The sequence below is a fragment of the Calliphora vicina genome, chromosome 4 (assembly GCF_958450345.1).
Source record: "Calliphora vicina chromosome 4, idCalVici1.1, whole genome shotgun sequence".
NCBI lineage: Eukaryota > Metazoa > Arthropoda > Insecta > Diptera > Calliphoridae > Calliphora > Calliphora vicina.
Genome location: NC_088783.1, coordinates 30373746 through 30391459, shown reverse-complemented (window position 1 = coordinate 30391459; position 17714 = coordinate 30373746). Strand labels below are relative to the sequence as shown.

Sequence of the window (17714 nt, the reverse complement as noted above, 5' to 3'; positions counted from 1 at the left end):
ATGAAAAGATAGCGAAATGTTAGATATTTTTGGGCCGATTTTAATGAAACTTGACTTTTAGGCCTAGTGTCACAATATTCCACCCGGCATTATTTGAAATCTAAAAAACAAATCGGCTGTCGCTCTAATGTATATGGGGCATGCATTTCATGACAAGTGAACCAACTTTTGAAATCGATGTCTTCCGATAGGGATGAAATATGCACCAAGGTTAGTTCTATTGGATAGTAATTCAGACGCAATTTTTCAACAAGATCAGTGAAGAACTTTCTGAGATAGAGGGGGTCAAAATTTGACATTTTGGCCAAGCAGGTGTTTTTTCATATCCATGTAACTTTTTACCTATTGTTCTTAGCAAAATGTGTGCCAAATATTGATAGATAGCTCTTTCTTCAGTTTTTTTGAAAAAAAATATTAAAAAAAAAAAAATTTTGTATTTTTTTTCATCAAAATCAAAAACTTTTTTGACTGTTTTTTTTTTTAAATGAGCCCTTTTTTCCTTAAAAAAAAGCTTAGATATTTTCCTTGAAGACCTATTTGGATGCTGCGAGTGGAATATCTATTAAAGTAAAAAGCATAAAATTTGTTACCTTTTTTTTGCAAAATCAAAAACTTTGTTAATTTTTTTTATCAAAATGGACCCTTTTTAAATTTTTTTTTATCCCCCACGCATCCCACTAATCGACCAAAAACATGTTAAAGGAATGGACCTCAGCTTTCTTTTGAGCAAAAAAAAAATTTAAAAAAGGGCCCATTTTGAAAAAAAGTTATATTTTGCAACAAAAAAAAATCAAAAATTGTATATCTTTGATTTTGCAAAGTTGGTGGTTTACTTGACATGAAATGCCCCATGTTTAATGGTTACAAGATTTGGAATGTCGCGTTCTTGACTGTATTAAATTATATTATTTTACATTATTTACTTACTGTATGACTTAAACTTAAATTACTAGCAAAATAATGAATAATAGTCTTCATATATCATGGCGTATGAATGATATACAAAAAATTTTATATGACAATCATTCGTCTAGGTGTACATTGAGTGATTGCACCTCAAATGAAAAGCCATATTGCACATTGGCTGTGGTATTATTTTAACATAACGTTTAAATACGTATGTAAATTTTTAATCTCATAAATGGACATTTTTAGCAATATATTGACAAGCAAATGAACAATCAAAAAGGTTTATAAATAAATTATAGGGTGTATGACCTAACAATGCAGGATTTAGCTTTTATTTTGAAACATTTATTCAAAAAAAATGTTTGCTATGACCTTTTCCCATTTTTCTGCATCGATCAAAACAAATAGTACTCACAGTTTTTTCGACAAATATTACAAGAAAGTGAACGTACCTTAAGTATCATTAATTTTTTAATTAGTTATCAAGTATATTTAAGAAACTGCAAAGTATTACAATATTTAAAATAAAAATAATTTTATTTCTTTTAATTTCAGCTCATCTGCCACAGAATTAATATCAAGACGTGGAGTGTTTTCCCGGCATCATTATGGTTCAGTTGATCAGGTATGTAGACAAATTGGTTGCACAATATAACTTGCTGTAATTAATTACATGTTATATTCAACAACACATAAGAGAAAATTAAAATCATTTTAAAGTAGACAAAACAATTTAATAAAAATTCATTTAAATTTATTTAAAAATCAAGGCCTTTCTAACAAGGCCTTTTGTAGAAACCCCAAAAAAACACCCGAAAGTTATTCAAAATATATGAAACATGAAATGAGTTTCCATTTCAAAGTAACTTCTTTGTAAACTTAAATTAAAGTTTCATTTAACTGTTACTATTTGCAATACAATTTAAATTTTTCCAAAATTCTATAAAAATTTGTATAAATAATTGCTTAGAATTTTAAAGCAAATGTTAAAAAAAATCCCAACTTTGTCACAAATATATTACCCCATATTGGGTAATATATTTGGGTAACTTAAGTACATACAGAGAAAATTTATAGAGACTAGGCTACTAAACAAAAACTAAAAAAAAATCTATCACTCTCTTGATCGTGGCAAACATATTACGGTTGCCTATCGCAGGTCCTAAATTATGAGTTCAGAGCAACATAACTGTTTGCCAATTACGTCTGATTACTGTTATCATTATATGTTGAAATGATTCGTTATCAACAATTCATACATAGTCTTTTGTTAGTGTATAAAATTTGCTGCTACAAATCGAATAAATATCACACATGAGATACTGTCATCACAATTCACAGAAAACAACAAAAGTATTGAATAATAAACAACAACAGAAATGTTTTTCAAATAAATTGTTCTTTTTAGCTCCAAAGCAAATAGTCAAAATACAAAACAAAGCAGGCATGGAAAAGTATTTTATATGCCAAAAGTTTCATGTATATCAGTGTATTATATAGAAAATATTTTTTGTTAACATTAAATTTTACAGAATATATTTGGTCAATTCACAAGGTCTCTTATTATGTCATATTGTCATAATGTCCTAATATTTCAGAATAGTTTTTATTGTTTTTCAAGCAAAAAATGTCCTAAAATTATACTACTCTACAGAGTAGTATATAGTAGAGACCTGCGCCGAATGCCTAAGAGTCGGTTAAGCCGAGCTGTGATATATTAGGACATTATGACAATATGACTGATAAGAGGCCTTGTGAATTGACCAATTGTGTCGTATTTACAATAAAAAATCGTATGTATAACAGTTTGTTCTAGAGAAAATATTATGTTAAACAGAACAGTATTATAACAGTATTTTGTAAAGATTATCTTGAATATAACAGTTTTTTTATTGAATACCTTAAGTATAACAGTATTTTCTATAAAAAAAATCTTGTGTATATCAGTATTTTCTATAGAAAATCTTGTGCATAACAGTATTTTCTATAGGTTAAAATTTTTATAGAAAAACTTATATAACAGTATCTTCAATAGAAAATCTTGTGTATTTTCTACAGAAAATCTTGTATATAACAGTATTTTCTATAGATAAAACTCAGTATAACAGATTTCTATAGAAAATTTTGTGTATAACAGTATTTTCTATAGATAATCTTGTGTATAACAGTTTTTTCTGTAGAAAATCTTCTGTATAACAATATTTTCTAGTGGAAGTCTTCTGTATAAAAATATTTTCCGTAGAAAATCTTATGCCTATCAGTATTTTCTATTGATTAAATTTTGTATAGAAGAAGTCTGTATAACAGTATCTTCAATAGAAAATCTTGTGTATTTTCTACAGAAAAGCTTATATTGAACAGTATATTCTATAGAAATCTTGTGTATAACAGTATTTTCTATAGAAAAAATTGAGTATAACAGTTTTCTGTAGAAAATCTTATGTATAACAGTATTTTCTATAGAAAATCATGTGTATAACAGTTTTTTCTATAGAAAATCTTGTGTATGACGGTTTTTTCAATAGAAAATTTTGTGTATGGCGGTTTTTTCAATAGAAAATTTTGTGTATAACAGTTTTTCTATAGAAACTCTTGTGCATAACATTATTTTCTATAGAAAATCTTGTTTATAACAGTATTTTCTATAAAAAATCGTGTGCTTAAAAGTGTGTAGTAAAACTTGTATATGAATATTTTTATCATACAGAACAAAAACTCATTTTCCATCTCTGTTACATATAGATTACAAATTAAAAAATAGTATCATCTGCAAAGCATATTCGTTTAACTACCTATATGTTTGGTATATAGCAGGAGATGAGCGTCACACAAATAGAGCAATGTATAATAAATACTATTCAACTTTGTTCCTGTTCCAAAAATAAGATATTCTTTAAAATTTTTAGCAATGAGATAAACTAAAACCTAGAAATTTTAACGAGACCAATTGTTTGAGGTTTGTTTATTTATTTCCAAAAAAACAAAAACATATATTCGTATGAAAACAAGATTTGGGTCCGGGTGTTATTTAAACTGAAAGCACATAGAGATAAAAGCTGTTTTATTTATTCCAATTGGTTTATTGTTGTGACTGTGTTGTCTATATGACTGCTACCAGTTGTATTTTTCTATGAGATATTCAATACAAAATATTTTTTACGCAACACAAAATATTTATTTCTTAAATAGTTTTATGAAGTGAACAATTGCCGTTAACTAGCTATCTTTTTCACAACCACATTCACTTAAACATAAAGATTGAAAATATAATTTAATGAAATTTTTATTAATGATAAATATGGTTTTTCGAAATCCGAATTATTATAACGCTGTAATGTCAAATGAAATATCTATATCTATCTATATCTAAGTAATTTGTAATCCGATTTTCGCGATTTTAAACAGAAATCGAAACATATCGAAACCAACGTTTTAAAAAGGTTAAACATAACAATATGATATGACATTTGACAGATGTATTTGGGAATACATATATGTTTCTTATCTTCAGACTAAAACAAAAATTCATTACTAAAATTTCATAACTATTGTAGCTTATCTCCTAATTGGCAATATAATCAAATTATGCTTGGAAATTACTTCAAATTACACTCTGCTACAAAATGACACTTTTTGTCAGAACTTGAAAAGCGACCTAATGGGGGTTGTAGGCCTAGGTGAGGACATACTAAAACCGTTTTCAAAGATTTTGAAACACCCTCAAAATTTTGAGATATTTTGAAAAAACTGTTCTAGGGTAGGTCGTAGTACTTTAGTACCTCTAACTCACACATTTTGAGACCGCTTTCAAAATTTTAAACAATTATGGATAGACAAAGAATTAAGCTTTCATAAAAAGTATGTACAAAATGTATATCGAAAAAATTGCGTAAGTTTTTATAAAAAGTTTCGCTTTATTTTTTATTTTTTTAATAATTTTTCAAATTCAACAATAGTTATTTTAATTTTTTTCTATAAAAATCTATTCTTTTTTGGACAGTGTTTTAAAGTCAACTCTATATGGGAAAAAATGAGATATTACTTGTTAAAATCGGTTTATATTTGCAAAAGTTATTAAACTTTTTTGAAAAAAGTTCGAAAAAATTGACCTTGTAAATAAAATTTTACAAATATTTTTTTTTCTAAAGTTTTTTTTTTTTATGGGGGAGAAAATATTAAAAATGGTGTTAATTAAAAGTTGAATAACTCTTACAATTTTAATACGATTTGAATAATTAAAACCATGTTTTGTTAAGAACTAAATTTCCTATATATGTTGGTATTAATATTTATAAACTTTCATATCAAAATAAGCAATGAAAAGCGACTAAAATCAAAAAAGTTGATAAATTTTGTTTTTCTTTTAGATATTCTTAACAAAAATAATACTTATAACTTACAAATGTATAAAAAACTGCACGTTAAAGCGTATTCAGTTTTCTTTCCAAACCCGTTAACTAATTTAAAGTCGGACAAAAACTGACTGAGTTACAGATTGATAAGTTGACGAACATCACTGAAAACGGTTTTTTCAGAATAACTTCTGAATTTGAGGGTGTTTTTGAAATTTTTTTACACAATTTGTAATGTACTCAGCAAGCCCTATAATCCACGCTAGCTCGTTTTCCAAGTTTTTTTCCATCGTAGCACCGTGTTATTTACTCTTTCCCTAACACAAACGAATAATTGCTTAAACTAATAATTTTAATGAATGGAAATAAAAATATATAGTTATTTACTATACGTTTCTCATTCCAAGAAACTGATTTTGAAACGTCAAAATTTGTCACGTCTGTATAATTGGAACCTTCAAAATGTGATCGATAAACGTAATCAATTTATTATTAATTATAACACAATTTCATTTCTCTCTATCCGAGAACTGTCTTGTTCCTCTATCATTTTCATAATTCACAACCTTTCAATAATTTAATTTTCAAATCTATGAAACATGCAAACATTCAAATTGTTAACCTTACTATAAATTATTAAGAAAAAACTACTTTTCTACTTTTTCTAATTAATAGTTGTGTCAAGGTGTCAAAATGTTAATTTTGAAATTTGTAAAAATACAAAAATTTAACAAACGTTTGTAAGTTTAGACAAAAAAAAAACAAAAACAACAAATGTTTGTAAAAAAAAACTGAACTGAGTTTTCCGTTTTTCCTTAACTTACGTTTATTTTTTTTTGTAATTCAAATCCATGGCAGTAATCTATCATGCCAATGAGCGAACAATGAATGAAAAAAGGTGCTGCGATTGGAGTGAATGTATGATTGTGTGTTTACTATGCAGACGCCAATGACATTGACACTTTTCTTATCACACTTTTACTCATATAGGTTCACGTGTAACCGTAAAAATGTTTGTATGTGAGTTTTTATTAAAAACTAGGAAAAATATAATTCTTTAGAATATTATTTAAACGGCTCACGAAAACCAGGATTTTCACTGTTCATGTGATTCACAGTTTTAACAATTTACTGAATATTCTTTAACAAACTGAGCCCATCTAATTTATTTCTATATGAATTTCCTAATGTACGTTTGTAAGTAGATGTATATTTCCCGGCATTTAGTTAAATGTTTGTATATAATCATGTGTGAAAATATGTTTGTAAGTAGACTTTAGCAAGAGGATTTCATGCATTTACACTTATATGGAATTATTAATGGAAGCAGAAGAAATGGGAAATGAAACATTATAGGGAAGGTATTCCATTCAAAACATGTTGTAAATAAAATTTTTATTTATTTTTGTTTTTTACAACCTCTAAAGGAGTTTATATTAATATTTTCCCAACTAAAAGTTACAAATTATTCTCATTTTCAACTTCACAAAGTCTTCAAATTTAATAACTGATTAAATTTCCTACTTTTAGTTTTTTGTATTGCCTAAAAAGAATTTCAAGAAAATCATGATTTCATTACATCAAACTGCACAGTTTTAGATTCATTGAATAGGAATAAAAAATAAGATATGCATATCGAGCCATAACAGCAAAAATATCTTAAGTGGAAAATTCTAAACTTTATCAGAGAATCAATTTTGTGATTGTCAATGTACACTTATATTAAAATATATTGTTACGAAATTGTACTTGAATTCAAATATAACAATTTTAACGGCTTATTTAAAGTTGCATAATGCTTTCAAATAGCAGTGCTGTAATAGCAAACTGTAACATATCTGTGGGCATTATTAACATTGAATAAAAGCTTTCAGTTGACCATTGATCGTAAGTATGGCAACGCTGTTTGCTGCAACCGTATATTCGAATTCGAATATTCAGTTAAAGAACATTGTAGAAAGTACACCACAGATGGCGTATGTATTAGAAAGCTTTAGACAGTTAAAGAGCAATCTAGAGTGCAGATGGCAGTGTTGTAAATAGTGGCAGAGGTTGCAGTCGTTAGTTAGTTTATCAGAGACGCTATTCGAATAAACATCAAAACGTGTATAAAAAACATTGAGTGACTATTTATTTCTGTTGTTGTACATTTTAAATAAATAAAGAGTTGTTACAATTTTCAAACTACTAAACGGCTTTTATTTGCAATCAAAAATATGCGGTTTATTTAAAGGAAATAAACCAACGTTTTGAAAAGGTTAAAACGTAACAATATAGTGATTTTGAAGGCTACATATCTGTGTTTTGCTTCAAAAATGTTTTTAAATTTTGTCCATGGGGTCCACATTTCTTTCGGGTCTGTGGAAATACTTTGGGGATATATAGTAAATACATCAAGGATTCCAAAGCAGCTTTCCGTTTTCTTTGGGATTTTAGAACTTGTGGCCCAAACTTGAAATTTTGATAAAAAAAATAGGTCAAATTTTGAAAATTTTGTTTTTATGCTAAAATGTTCTAAGTAAAGATATCTTACAGAAAAATATAAACTTGTTTTCTGTTCTTCAAGAAAGTTTTTTTAACAAAAAAAGAGTTAAGTCACTTTTTCGCCAAAAAAAAACAAAAAAAATCTACTATTTTTGGAAATTTTAAATTGAAAATCATTTATTTTTAAATCTTTAATTGATATTACTCTGAAATCTTTTGTATATTATTGGTATTTTAATTGTCTAACTAACAAAACAAATTTGAGTACATTCGGTAGAAAAGTACGCCCTATAGTTTTTGTAAAATCGGATCAAGATATATTTACAAGGTCCCAACACCCACCTTAAAGTATACCAATCTGCTCAGGATCACGTTCTGTCCATCTGTCCGTCCATCCATGTAAACCTTGTAATCAAACTACAGGTCGTACGTTTAAATATAATTCGACAAAATTTGGCAAAAACATTTATGTTGCCCCAAGGACAAAGTCTATTGAATTTGGTTAGAATCAGCTCAATATTTATCCTAGCCGCCATACAATTGGCCCATTTGAAAATAGTTAAGCTCTCATAAATATCTTAATTATAAACATATTCAAACCAAATTCAGCATAATTAAGTTTTATGTCAGCCGAACTCTCACGACCAAATTTCGTGAAGATCGGTCAACAATATTCCATAGCTCCCATATAAGCAACATTCTCGAAAATGTCATTAATATACATAAATCTCTGAAATATGTCAGTATCCAAACAAAATTCAACACAAATATGTTTCATATATTCGCAATTCATCCCACCAAATTTTGTGACAATTGGTCCATAATTATTCATAGCTCCCATATAAGGCCCACTACCGGAAATGTGTGTATTCGAATAAGATTCAACACAAATAAGTTTCATATCAAAAGAAAACTCTTTATAATCATACTCGGTGTAGTTTTTTTACTTGTTTATTAAAAAGTCTTCTTCGTTGCTTTTCACAACGGATTTTGTTATATTTTTTTCGAATAAAATATTAAAATAAAATAATTCAAATTTAAAATATTTTTAACACTTAAGTAGTTAAGATAGAAGGCTGAAATTTTGGCATGTGGTATTCAATATTTGGATCTTTAACTCACTATTTTGTTAAACAAAATTATTGGAAATCTAAAAGGATATTCAAGGATACAAATTTGAAAGGACATTTTTGACATCTTTTGATCCTTACAGGATAAAATGAAAATAATACGAAATATTCTACAAGTCTTTTTGATCATTTGATACCAAATTTGACTTAGTAGGATGATAATAAGTATTTTAAAACATTTTTTTAAAAATGTACTCCTCTGAAAATTTGCAGTCCTTTTAAAAGGAAACAGGATCACGAAATGAAAAACTGAAAACGCAGTTTTTCTCCATTTAATTTATTGTTTCAGACGTATATCAGTCGGTTCGTGTCTAATATTGAGTGTCGTACGGTGATATCTGTTAAAAACTATTTAGAAAAAAGTGGTTGGAAAGTTTTACCTCAAACGCCTTATAGTACAGAAATTGCCCCATCCGACTACTATTTGTTTCGGTCGATGCAGAACGCTCTCTCTGGGGTACTCTTCACTTTGCAATAGAGTATTCGACATTGGCTTGACTTGTTCTAGGCCTCAAAAAATGAGTAGTTATTTTGGCTTGAAATCCATATGTTGCCATAAAAATTGGAAAACGTCATGGCTAACCATGGCCAATACTTTGAATAAACTTATATTGTACAAATATTTCAAAATAAAAGCTAAAAATTTAAAAAAATCCTGCATTTTTAAGTCATACACCCAATAATTTGCTATAAAATCGAAACGGTATCTAAATTATTGATTTTCATAAAAATCCGAAAAACTACTATTTTGGTGGTTAAGCATTTTTTGCTGTTAAATCGAACAATTTATTGTAGTTTTTGATAAAATAGGAATTTTAATAAAAATTTTTTTTGAAAAAAATAATTCAGGCCATGAATCAAGCACTCAATCGTTAAAGTGTGTCCAAAAGTGTGTTTGATTTCAAATATTTATTTTCATTAAATATTTTACTAACAATTTCCAGCTTAATTATGTGTAACAACAAAATAAACACAAAAATCTGACCCTAAGACTACTTCCCCTGGCAGCTAAAATAAAACACTTAATCATATTACTTGGCCAAACATATGTAAGCGATAGATTATATTAAACGAATTAGATTTGAATGGATGGAATGGAATAGAATGTACAAACAGACTGAAAAAGAAGAACAACAAAAAAACACATTCATTGTAAATGATTTCATTTTCATACGATAATATTTCCAATTAAGTGCAGGTGTTTTGTTTTCCTTTCTTTCCTTCCCTCAAACTGTTTAGACACAATTAAATCAAATTATGATTATAATTATTACAATAAATATTAATTCTATTTAGCACAGTAAAAGTAAAATAAATTATGATTTAATTAGTGACATTCCAGGTTTGTCTTTCAATTAATTTGTTGATTTTTTTGCTTTATTCTTGTTTCAGTTGCCACAATCTGAATTGGATGGCATTGATCCGAACTTTAAACGTTTTCGTGTGGAAAATGGTGAATCGTTGGCGGAAAAGGATGAGGTATGTATAGATATTTTTAATCAAAGAGTATTTTCTTTTTTTTATTTTTGTCTAACAAATAAGGACAAGTATTATTTTTTAAAGTTTTTAAAAGCAGTGACCTCTTGGTTAAATATGCTATAAACCACCTACTGGACATTATGATAACTAAGCGGTTTTTTTAATAAAGTTTTTATGGAGCACACTTCCGAGCTGTTTAAACACTTACATACACACATAAATATATAAAAACCCAGCAGTTTTACAAGTAGTCACTATGCCTTAGAGACAGTAATTGTCACTAATGTCTGACTCCAATTTATATACTTTAAGTTAATTGACTCGTATGTGCCTTTTGTAGTACAGAGAGAAGTCAATTGGTTACTTTATAAAATCCAGTAAGTAATCTATAGTGTAGCCACTTTAACGTTTATTTTGTACTGTACTCTTTTTTGAGTTTGTATGAAACCGGTATTTATATCAATTGTATGGATATAATTCTCATACAGTTTATTTTATTTTTGCTTAAGTATACTGTCAGCCGAGGTAATCTAACATGAAGCATATTGATACTTCAATATCTCTAAGTAACCAAGAGTGTAGTCACTTTAAATGTATATTTTGTACTGCACTTTAGAAAGTAGTTACTTTAACCACCCGAAGCAATCTATTGGAGAGTAGTCGGAGGAAGTTTTGTTTGCACGCAATCTGTTATTAGACTGTCTTTTTAAATGAACGTTTTGAAGTCAGTTAGCTTACACATGTTAAAATAACCAGTAATTAAGCTAATCAAGTAACCAGTTAGTTAATCCAATGCGTTACCTACTTCAGCTATGACGCAGTTCATTTGTAATATATGTAGCTATTTACATAACCAGTTGTCATCCAAAATGATAGGTAAACTCACTAGTTCGGTACAGTCTCCCACAACTGTTGGGTACATAGATACTCCTATACTAAATACATCATTATGCATTATTACCAGTTACTTTTTCATTTTCTTCTTTCTCTCTATCTCTGTCATTTTCATTGAGTGTGAAAATGTGAATGAAACAATTTTAACAATTTACGAGTTAAAACTGAAAAAATAAATACATAGAAGCAACCATACTCACTGAATGTGACACTATGAAATGTTGCAGGCTAAGATTTTTTTCGAAAAAATAAAATGACAAATAGGAAGATTTAAAGTGTTTTTTGGAATAAAGTAAAACGAAATAACTTTTCTGTTATTTTTTTACAAAAAAAGGCAATGACTTTAATGCAAAAATAAAAAAAAAATATATAGAACATCAATTTACATCAATGCTATTAAAGATTTTGTTTTGTACCAAAGAAAAACTATAATGAAATTTTTTTTAACAAATAATTCTCAGAAAATTTGTTTTATATACTTCCACAAAATTTATCTCATAATAATGATAAGTAACAAGTATATAGTTCAAGCTCTTTTAAAATTTATATGGCAGCTATGACTAATTATACACCGATCGCCATTAAATTAGGTGGCATATTTTCTGTATATATGAAACCAATTTGTGATGCATTTTATTAGGATACCAACATTTTTAAGAGATTTATGCTCGTTAAAATGATTTTCGGAAGTGGATTTTCGATTATGGACCTATTGTCACACAATTTGGTGGTGCGTGTTCGGCTTACATAAAACTTATTTGTGCTGAATTTTGTTTGAATCTCTATATTACTAAGATATATGTATATGAGATAGGGTAGTCGTATGGCGCACAGATACTTTTTTGGCAAAAATTATAAGGAGTGGTCGTAGAGCGCTGAAATTTGGCACAGAGAATTATATGGACCAAACTTGGAAAAAATAAAATTTTATCAAAATCGACCACGCCCAACGCCCACTGCCCATACAGTCCAAATGGATTTTTTCGCATAAAAGTTTTTCTATCCAAGTAAAAGTCTTGAAATTTGGTACATATATTTTCTGAAACAAAAGAAGAACGTATGCCGAGTTTCAATAAAATCGGCCATGCCCACCTCATACCGCCCATGCAATCCAAATGCAATAAATTTTTGTGTAAAAAATATAAGGAATGGTCGCAAGCATTGAAATTTGGCACAGAGAATTATATGGACCAAATTAAGAAAAAAAAAAATTATCAAAATAGATCACGCCCACTGCCATACAATCCAAATAGATTTGTTTGCATAAAATTTTTCCTATCCAAGTAAAGGTCTAGAAATTTGGTACATATATTTTTTGAAACAAAAGAAGAACGCATGCCAAGTTTCAATAAAATCGGTCACGCCCACCGCCCATGGAACCCATACATAGATAATAATTTTTTTGGTATTTCGTTTATTATTCGACAAAAAATTTTAAGTTTTCATCCTGTTCAGAAAACTACCGAAAACTATTTTTCCTTTTAATAGAAACAAGACACTCCCAACTTTCTTTTTATTAAAGAAACAGCTTGGGGGAAAGTGGGGCTACATTTTTTTTCCATGGAAAATCAAAAATAAAATAATTTTTTGAGACTTGTAGATTTGGGCATATCTTCTTAACCCTCTAACCGGCAAGGCTGCCTTTAGGCGGGGTAAGTTGAATGTATGCTGTGCTGCTTTATTTGCTTATTTTTCCCATTATAACGGTAAATATGTGCAAAGAGACAAACAATTTACTTATTGTGATAAATATGAACGTGCACTTGTCTTTTGTTTTTTTTTATTCTAACATTTTTTTTTTTATTCAAACAATAACCTGGTATATTTTTTACCTCAATATAAAATTGACGGTTAGAGGGTTAACGGTTTATGATATCCCCATAATTTTTTTTTATTTATGGAGAAATGTTATATTTTAGGAAAAGTATACATATATAAACCACTGAATTGCGTAAAAATATAATTAAATTTTTGCTTAACACCCTTGCATGGACTTTACTTCAATTTTTGAAAAATAAAATAAAATTTTTCTTACAACTATAAGTGCACATTTCATCTTTAAACATTTTTTTACAAAACTGCATCATTTGATTTTTGAAATTGAGTGTTTGAAAAATTGACTTTTTGACACCAAAATCCCTCTGTGTGGCGGCTAGGAGAAATAATGAACCGATTCAACACATAGAAAAAAACTATTTCTTAAACCGTTTCAATTCAAAAATAAATACTTGATTCAATTATAAAATAATTGAAACCAGTTCAATATGTGATAAATGTTTGAATTGAAATATAATTTTTTTCTGTGCAGGCTTCGTCGAACTGTAGTTTGATTACAAGGCTTACATGGACGGACGGAGGAACATAGCTTGATCGACTTAGAAAGTGATCTTGAGCATATTGGTATACTTTAGTTAGGGTGTTGGTACAATTACATCTTTACAAACATCAGCACTAATACAATATACCCTCCCCACCATGGTTGGGTATAAAAAAAACAAGTTTAATTATGGAATTATTGTATAGGGTGTATGACTTAATAATGCTGGATTTTTAACAAATTTTAGCTAGAAACAGATTTCAGTAGCTCACGGTCAGGAATAATTGGCATTGTTGTCGATTCGGCTGGTTGGTTGGGTTTCACATACGATCTCTTACACTTCGGATTAGCATAACTGACCCATTTTTCTATGATATGTATGACATTTCTTCGTATGGTTCCCAATTTCCCTGCTATTGAAATCTGATACTCACAAACGTTTCAATATTGCTGCTTGAGTAGCTCACAATGTCTTTGCAAGCTCTTGTTAAGTTTGACAACAACCTCCAAGGAGCAATGCCTCCAATTCTTGATCTTCAAACTTTTTTGGCTGACCTGCGCGATCTTTGTCTTCCGTGTCAAAATCACCTTTTCTGAACCTCACAAAACATCTTTTACACGTTGAAACCGTTAGAGCTCATTCGCCATAAGCTTCGGTGTGCAATCGGTGTGCTTCAGTGGCACTTTTTCAAATTAAAGAAGTAAAACAAAACTTCCCAACTTCCCAATGCATCGTTGGTACAAAAGTCGACATTTTCGAAGCAAAAAACACTTTGTTGTTTACACTATAATAATTAATAAATAAGTGAGAAAGATATACCATCTATTGTAAATCCCGCAATTTAAAGTCATAGACCCAATATTTTCAAAAGCATTTTGTATAAAATTAATTTGGATTACCAATGAAAAACTTCAATATACTCATTACATGATTACAATTCTTTTCGCTCTTTAAGAAGTTTTACACATTTTTGAAAGCACCAAAGAAAAAAAGATATGAAAAATTCGATCATATTAACGAGAAAACAAAAGATATTATTGAAGTAGAACAAAACATACACAAACAATCATCCAATAATGGAACTTTTGTATAGCAGTGGTGAACGCTACGTTTAGTCTCCATCACTATTTTTCTGCAATATTTTACTGGAATGTAACAGATCATTATTTCAGCATATTAAGGGAGTCAATCATACTGTTTACTTATAATTTCAAGGATTATTTAAATATTCATAACCATTTCATAGACTATTTAAAATGTATGAATAAAATGTTAAAAAAAATATGATACAAAAATCATTATAATTAAAGAAATGTACAAATCTAGAGGTCCTGGAAATTTTTTATCTATACGAATTAAATAGTAAATGCTTACTATGCTGCAAAGAAATCAAATAAGTGATATTATTTATATTATATCAAGAAAAACTAATAAAAGTTTATGTATATAAAGAAATTTTTTAAAATTTTTCAAAAATATGAGACATTATTTATAATGGATTACTTACCATTTCTTCACAATAGTAATAAATATTTGATTTTTTTTTTCTTTTTTTAAACATGTCGGCAACAATGAAACCTTTTTTTAAATTACAATATATGAGTTCAGTTTTTAATAATTAAATTATTTTTGATAGAACAAAATATTTTACTATATTTGACTTTATTTGTCTTTGTCAGACAATTTTGATATTACAATTTTCAACAAATTATTTTTTTTAAATTTCATTCCTAATGTCCTGTTACAAAATGTTAAAAACATAGGATGTAAAAAATTAAATTATTAAAAACTGAAATCATGAAATGGAATTTTTAAAAAAAAAATCATTGTATGAACACTCACTACATTTGCTGCATTTTCTTTAACTGAATGCTCTTTTTAATTGCTTCTCTTACAACAGAAGCTCTTCACTATGCATTTTAATGATCGACATTAAAGCTTTGCACAACACTAACACAAATAATCTAAAATTAAAAGAGAATACAAAATTTATAATTAAAATTATATAATTATAATATAATAAAGATATAGAAGATACAAATAAATTCAATCAAAGATTTAAACCACTATAATTACAAATCTGTGGACTTTTCACAAAACAACTTAAGTATAATTTAAAAATTCTTCAGGAGTACCTTAAAGAACAGTTTTTGCGCACTCCTGAAAAATTTTAAAAATACACTTAGATAAGTTTTGTAAAAAGTTCACAGAAATACATATCAAGTTTAAAAAATTTTCCCAACATTGACTAAACGAATCACATTTTAATCACTTCCAAAATGGAAAGAAGTGCATATTTCAATAGTCTTTGAAAGATACATCCAAAAATTTTAATATTTTCGACTAAAATGTAAAAGTAATTCTTATTCTCATTACCCTTATTAGCTACGTTGCTACTAAAATTAACTTTAAACCATTTCGAATTATTAGTGAAACTTGCTATTTTGGTTTATAGCTCATTAAGAAGCTTCAAATTATAATAGCTCGCACATTAACAACTCCCATATGATAGTAAACATGTCTTACCTAAACTTTGACATTAACATAAATGTTAATGACGACCATAACCCCATGATGGTCAATAATAATTTATTTTTCCATGATTAAATTAAATGTCCATATGTATGGATTGATATAATTTATACTTGTATTGAATCGATAACAACAACAAAAAATAATACAAACAAACAAATAACACAAATTTACATAAATATTTTGTTTACATTTGTGGGTTCCGCCAACAAGGATAAAATTAATATTTACTAAACGTAAGTTAAATTAGTCACGCCAGAGCTACAATAAAAGTATTTGTATGGGAATGAGTACATTTTTTTTTATTATGCACGCAGAGAAAAACAAGTAAGAAAGTATGGTCGGTCAAGCCCGACCATATAATACCCTATACTAAGTAAAATAGCAATAACATTTTTCTTTTAAAATTTCAATAATTTATATTTTTGAGTGATTTTCGGAAGTGGGCCTTATATGGGGGCTAATCTAATTATCGACCGATCATCATGAAATTAATTCATGTGATTTATGTCTACATGAAAGTTTACTATGTTGAATTTTGTGAGTATACCAACATTTTTAAGCGATTTATGCACGTTAAAGTGATTTTCGGAAGCGGGTCTATATGGGAGCTATGACTAATTCTGGACCGATCGTAACAAAATTTGCTGACATGAATTTTGTGTATATAAAACTTATTTGGAGCGGAATTTGTGGAGATACATTTATGACCGATAAAGTCCAATTTCGGGAGGACATTTGTATGGGGGCTAGTTGAAATAATGGACCGATTTCAGCCATTTTCAATAGGCTTGGTCCTTGAGCAGAAAAAATAATATGCACCAAATTTCATCGAAATATCTTCAAAATTGCGACCTATACTCTGCGCACAAGGTTTACATGGACAGCCAGCCAGCCGACCAGACGGACGGACATCTAAGTCGATCGGTATGCTTTAAGGTGGGTGTTAGACTAATATTTTTGGGCGTTACAAACATCTGCACAAACGCATTATACCCTCCCCACTATGGTGGTGTAGGGTATAAATATGGTAAAACATGTTTATCATAACCTCAAGAAAAAGTCTAACAAAAGTCAAATAGCACGATCTCGGTGGCCAGTTCACACAGACTACATGTAAGGTGACCATGCCCTCAAATCGCTCGTGCAGAATTTCCAATGTAGTATGAGCTGTCGGTAAGTAGCGTCGTCCTGTTGAAATCACATGTCGTTGGTGTCCATATTCAGTCCAGAAAAAGTTGGTATTCATAGACCTATATCGCACGCCGTTTATGGTGATGGTCTGGCCAATTTCGTTCTCAAATATGGACCAATTGATAAATTTTTTTTGTTGAAAAGACTACGTCTTGTTTAAAAGACTACGCCTTGTTTAAAAGACTACGTCTTGTTTAAAAGACCACATCTTGTTTAAAAGACCACATCTTGTTTAAAAGACCACATCTTGTTTAAAAGACAACGTCTTGTTTAAAAGACTACGTCTTGTTTAAAAGACTACGTCTTGTTTAAAAGACTACGTCTTGTTTAAAAGACTAAATCTTGTTTAAAAAACTACGTATTGTTTAAAAGACTACATCTTGTTAAAAAGACTACGTCTTGTTTAAAAGACTACGTCTAGT

At 28.7% G+C, this 17714-nt stretch overlaps 1 protein-coding gene across 1 annotated transcript in view; it reads left to right on the top strand.

Moving 5' to 3' along the window:
* LOC135958324 (GTPase-activating Rap/Ran-GAP domain-like protein 3) overlaps positions 1 to 17714 on the top strand; it is a 134596-nt gene that overhangs the window by 53761 nt on the left and 63121 nt on the right. The window contains exons 3-4 of the mRNA XM_065509227.1: positions 1462 to 1534; positions 10268 to 10354. Coding sequence (XP_065365299.1) covers positions 1462 to 1534; positions 10268 to 10354 — 160 coding nt within the window. The remainder of the gene's footprint in view (positions 1 to 1461; positions 1535 to 10267; positions 10355 to 17714) is intronic.